The sequence below is a fragment of the Trematomus bernacchii genome, unplaced genomic scaffold, assembly GCF_902827165.1.
Source record: "Trematomus bernacchii unplaced genomic scaffold, fTreBer1.1, whole genome shotgun sequence".
Taxonomy (NCBI): Eukaryota; Metazoa; Chordata; class Actinopteri; order Perciformes; family Nototheniidae; genus Trematomus; species Trematomus bernacchii.
This window is the reverse complement of record NW_022987667.1, coordinates 235220-240913: the sequence shown is the minus strand read 5'-3', so window position 1 is coordinate 240913 and position 5694 is coordinate 235220. Positions and strand designations below refer to the sequence as shown.

General features: G+C 42.6%; 1 protein-coding gene across 1 annotated transcript; it reads right to left on the bottom strand.

The window, feature by feature from the left end:
• Nucleotides 1-471: 471 nt before the first annotated feature.
• LOC117487175 lies at nucleotides 472-2974 on the bottom strand. The gene is made up of 4 exons (XM_034135832.1): nucleotides 2940-2974; nucleotides 924-1701; nucleotides 630-796; nucleotides 472-514 (listed from the first exon to the last, which is right to left on the bottom strand). The coding sequence occupies exons 2-4, from the start codon at nucleotides 1662-1664 to the stop codon at nucleotides 472-474; spliced, it is 951 nt and encodes a 316-aa protein (XP_033991723.1). The 5' UTR covers nucleotides 1665-1701; nucleotides 2940-2974.
• Nucleotides 2975-5694: the final 2720 nt, after the last annotated feature.

Genomic DNA, 5694 nt, shown 5'->3' with positions numbered 1-5694 from the left:
TCATCGAGTGAACATTTAACAACGCTGCCCTGACGAATGGGGTTTCTTCTTTCTCTTCCTCCAGCCTCTCTTCCTCCAGCATTTCCTCGTATTCTCGTTGCCTTTGAGCCATCACCAGCCTGTAAATGAAACCAGTGAAAATCATTATCATCATTTCAGAAACCTGCGTTTTCTTGACAGAAGTTATTATAATCAAATATAATTCAGTGTAATCCACAATGTAGAATGCATTATATTTCACGTTGCTCTATACAATAGGTGTAAAGGATTTGGTAAGCTGGCATGTAAGAGTTAAAGTTATAGTTCATCAGTATAGGTGTCTGTTTGGCAGAGGGGAGAGCCCTTACTCTCAGCTGTCAGCAGGAGGCTCTGACTGAAGGGGAAATTACTGAAAGCTCGAGTTTGGTTTTGACTGCAATCTGAATGGAGTCTGGATAGGTCCAGTCCCCCTTCTCCAGCAGATAATGACACTCATACAGTATGTGGGTATGTGGGCGTGTTGTTGCTTCTGATGCTGTTGGTAAGATATGAAAGCAGCAGCTCAGAGAGGAAAAAACACAGGTTTTTTTTACTGAGAAATTCACCCTAGAATGTTTAGAATCATTTCTACAGAACAGCAAAAATCTCACTTTATGTCTTCCAACTGAATCATCAGCATCCGGCAAATCTCGTCCAAGGAGTCGGCGGTATCTCTCAGGGATTGGCTCGCTTCAGTCGCGTGATTGTTCTTGATCATTTTCTTCCAGCTGTCTATTGCATCATGAAGTGCAAATGCAAGTCCAACAACTCCTACAACCTGAGCAAGAATATTTCACACCGTCAGCATCAACAACATTCACAGTGATGTCTCAAAACTAGGATTATGATATGTAGCTGTATGCAGAGGATTTCAGAGTTATTCAAAAACACATGTAAGATCTTACCAAGCCCCCTGCTTTAAGGGCAGTGCGCCCTACTTTAGAGGCAGTGCACCCTATTTTTTTGATGAGTTGTTTGCCTGCTTCTGCAACCAGCAGTTTAGCTTTCTTTCCACTTGCTTTAAATGCAAAGACTACTAAAACACTAGCAAGTCCAACCTTAAATGCATTCTGTTTTTGGTTTAATAGTGGTGCATTCTCAGAAAACTGTGGCCCAGATGAAGAAGACCGCTTGATGCTATCACAGACAGTCCACTTTTGATCATTCCTTCTGGCGATGGCTGCAGGCAACTTAGCCATGACTAGTTGGTCCAGCTCGTCTTCGTCTGCGTTGACGCTCTCCGCCTTACACTCCGCCTTTAGCTGCTCGAACAGATCATCGATTTCTTCTGCAATCCTTTTGCTCTCGCTTTCTATGCTCTCCGCCTTCTTCGTCCTCTCGCTGGATGAGAGGTACTCAGTTAGTTGAGTAACCCCAGATATGGTTAAACCTACAACTGTATAGGCTGCTCCTAATAAACCTAGAAACGGAGCCGCTAATCCGCCGGTGCACAATGTGGCCACGCCGGCTCCAAGCAGGCTAGCAGCTCCTACCACCGACACTGAGTTCCCGACACACTGGCTGCCGTTGCACTTCTTTCTGAGAACCTCCAGCTCCCGGGCCAGTTCCCTCAGCTGCTCCGCACAGCGCTCCCTCTTCTCCATCCATCTGAACATCAGATCCACCAGCTTGTCCGCGGTGCCCATCTTGGAGGTTTCCTTCTGATGCCACTACAGAGGAGGTCTGAAACAAGAACGACAAAGACAGGTAGGCAACTGATCAACTGACCAGGACAGGCCCCTGGTCTCAGGACCGGTGTAATGGAACACATACCACACACACAGAGGGAGTAAATGAAATGACCGTTCATACACCGACTCTACACGACAGAGACCTTCATGATAACACCGGAACATTAAAAAAGTGTGTTTAACTAAACACAGTAGATATGATGCTATCACAATCAGAAAAAACATTTGTAACTTGGGACGTACAAGGAGAGGAGATTATTTTCTTATGTGATCCCAACGCATGTAAAACTGAAATTTTAACACATTGACCATGAAATACTGAGGGATATGCAAGCAAATGCACCTGAAGGAGAGAACTCTTAATAAAAAACAAATAAAAAAAACATCTATTAACACAGAACACAAAAAGCTTATGGGAAAGCCAAGAAGCCTATTTCGATATCCAGCTATATTGAACCATATATGTCTCAACAGGAGGGAGATGTTGAATGTTATTCAAAAGGTGTTAGTAGCATATGGCTTTACAAACAAAAACAAAAAAATATATATATACAGTTGAGGCCTAAATTATTAGCCCCCCAGGAGTTTTCCTAAAATTCTTCCCAATGTTTCCTGCATTGATAAAACTTGATATAATCAAACATTCACCAGTGCTATTTAGTAGCTTTTGGTACATTTTGGAAAATAAAATACGTTTTTAGGCTTGCTTTATATCAAATATAGTGAAAGATTATTTTATTTTCCAAAATGTACCAAAAGCTACTAAATAGCACTGGTGAATGTTGGATTATATCAAGTTGTATCAATGCTGGAAACATTAGGAAGAATTTTAGGAAAATGTTCCATAACTCCTGGGGGGCTAATAATTTAGGCCTCAACTGTATAATGCACCAATTAGTAAGAGAAGATACTCAGGACCCCTGCACTCAGGGTGTGACGGCGTTACGCAACACACTCTGCAGATCTCCTGATAAACCCTGTGTTTGATCAACGACAGGGACACACAGGATTTCAGCTCAATATAATAATATTATAATAATAATAGTCATTATACTTTCAAACATCCTAATGCTGTTGCTGTGTGGGGTTTAAAACCAAAGCGTTTACACAGAAAGAGATCAAAGCTCAGGATGGAAGTCTGCTGATGTCGTGCAGTTTCTCTGGATCAACAGGAAGGGTCTTCTCTGTTCACGTATCTAAGCTCAGGTAGAAAATAGGAGAGTTTCTCACCTGGTGACGAGAGGAGGACCTGCAGCCACACACACTTCCTGTCAGACTGAGGTCCTCCAGACTGCGCTGCTTATATACTGCTGCCCATCCTGCAGTCACATGACTTCTGGGAAGCTGCAGCTGGCACACACACACACACACACACACACACACACACACACACACACACACACACACACACACACACACACACACACACACACACACACACACACACACACACCAGATATTGCAATATTTAAGTAAGAATAGAATAAAAAGAGTAAGTATTAACAAAAATAATACAAATTAACCTTATGATATAACCCTATTCTAACTCTGTATCTTCAAAAATGTAATTATTTTCCTTTTGTAAGCTTTTCCTTAAACCACATTGGAGTCCTTGTTGGGTGTAAACAGTACCATGTCCTCAGCATATCATCAATACAAGTTAACGCACGCACACACGCACGCACGCACGCACGCACACACACATTTGTGCTCAATTATATGAGTACCTGCATTGTTAAAAATGTATTTTCTAATCCTAACACTACCACACAAAGTTACAGACAGACAGGACACTAAACACAGAGGCAACACTAAAATACAACATCGTAAAAAAAAAAGTAGTCATTGAAATCCATATAAAGTAGTCAGATATAGCAGGTGCAAACACCCACAGATGATTTCTCCAGCTTTTTTAAAATTAGTTTAAAATCCGTGATGGGTATCAAACTGGTCAGCTTAAGTTCCTGCTGAAGTGTGTTCCAGGTCGAGGGGGCAGAGTATGATATGGCTTTTTTCCCAAGCTCCGTGCGTACTGAGGGGACGGACAGAGTGATGTAATTTTGAGATCGTAGTCTATAGCTGTACTGTTTGTGTGATATGTAAGTGGATATGTAGAGGGGCAGCAGTCCAAGCACAGCGGTATAGATGAGTTTGTACCAGTGCAGTGATCTGCGTATTGATAGTGATGTCCAGTTAACTAAAGAGTACAGTGTGCAATGGTGTGTGAGGGGTTTACAGTTGGTTATGAACCTCAGAGCCCCATGGTAGACAGCGTCCAGCAGATGAAGGGAGTGAGCTGAGGCGTTCATGTACACAACATCCCCGTAGTCCAAGAGCGGGAAACATGTGGCAGCTCCAAGCCGTTTCCTAGCACTTGTGGAGAAGCAGGCCTTGTTTCTAAAAAAGAATCCCAGTTTTAATATCAGTTTCCTTAAAAGATAGTCAATCTTAGTAGTCATATGCCGCGTTTCCACTACAGCGCGCAGCCCGGTTTAAGAGGGCTGTGACGTCAGCGGCCCGTTTGTGGTTGCGTTTCCACTTGGCCTAGTACCGGCCGGCTGGTCCTAATTCTCAGTTTTTCTGGCCTCATAAAATCGTGGGGCCAGGGCCAGAGGCAACCGGGCTGTGTTTGTGACGTCAACGCTCTCGGCTGCTGATTGGTCGGAGAGAATCGTCACAATCTGCGCGCGAGATAATCCATTTTTACAAACAGCATTTTTGTTAACGGAGGAGCTACAACAATGGCAAAGAAAAGCACACCATGGTCGGTCGAGGAAGTGACGACGTCCATTATATTGCAGATGATAAGGTCCAGCGGGTGCTCGACGGGACAACTCGCAATATCAAAGTCTTTCAGGAGGTCTCTACACAGACACTGGACTCTCCAACGGCGTTACTGGAGTCTGCATGGTACGTTTTTGCTAACGCTGTGTTATTTGCTTGAAAGCTTTGTGTCCCTGCTTTGTGTCCCTGCTTTGTGTCCCTATCTGTTTTAAAGCTCACTTCTAACAAATAAGTCTATTTTATCCTTACATTTATGTTCGACAACCCCGATGGAGCCCCGAAGGCTAGCTAGGCAGATAGCATTAGCGAGAGCTATTGTTTGCTAACACCATATGTGCCATTGTTTACGTTCAGTTTGTCTTTTCTATAGTTGTTGTTGCTATTTATAGTATTGTGCTGCAGTAGTTTGTGGAATTTACAAGTCATGTTTCTGTTCTAGATGATTACATTGGGACTAGCGAGGAGGAACAGCGAGGAGGACACAACGTCCTCTGCATCAACAGCACAAACCGAGGAGGAGAGGATCTGGCCCTGCAGGAACGGCAACTGGCCCAGCAGAATCAATGCCATGTCTTATCTTATTGCTTGTTAATAAATAATTGCACCCACCAGCGATCGCACAGAAAGATGGCATCATCTAGGCGTCCCTCTGCAGTCAGAAATATCATAAACACCATCGTCCACAAAGCACTGTACAGGGGTTTATGGATTTAAGAGAATACTTATCACAGTGAAACCTTTATCATCTGTTGCAATTAAAGCAAATAAGAGAATAAATACTTGGTTAAATAATACATTTTAACTCTTTAGCAGGACAACTCTGCATACTGTTTGAAATTGAGTTTGCTAGCTTGAGGTCCTCCTCTAAAACATAACATTACATAATGGTATTAAGAATACATGATAAATACATGTAGAAAAATTACTCAATTGTAATACCCTCGTTGTGCTAGACTCAAACACATTGCTTATATATTTCAAAGAGAAGAGAACAAAAGAAAACACCTATACAAAGAGAGCGGTGCACAGCGCTTAATATTTACTTGCACTATATTTCTGTTGATCTGGGTTATTGTGTTGCACTGTTGGAGGAGCCTGTGACCTAAGATGTTCATTGTCATAACTACACTAGCTATGTTCGTATGACAAAATAAAAAACCTTGAACCTTGAGGCTGTGTCTTTCAGACAAACCATCATAAT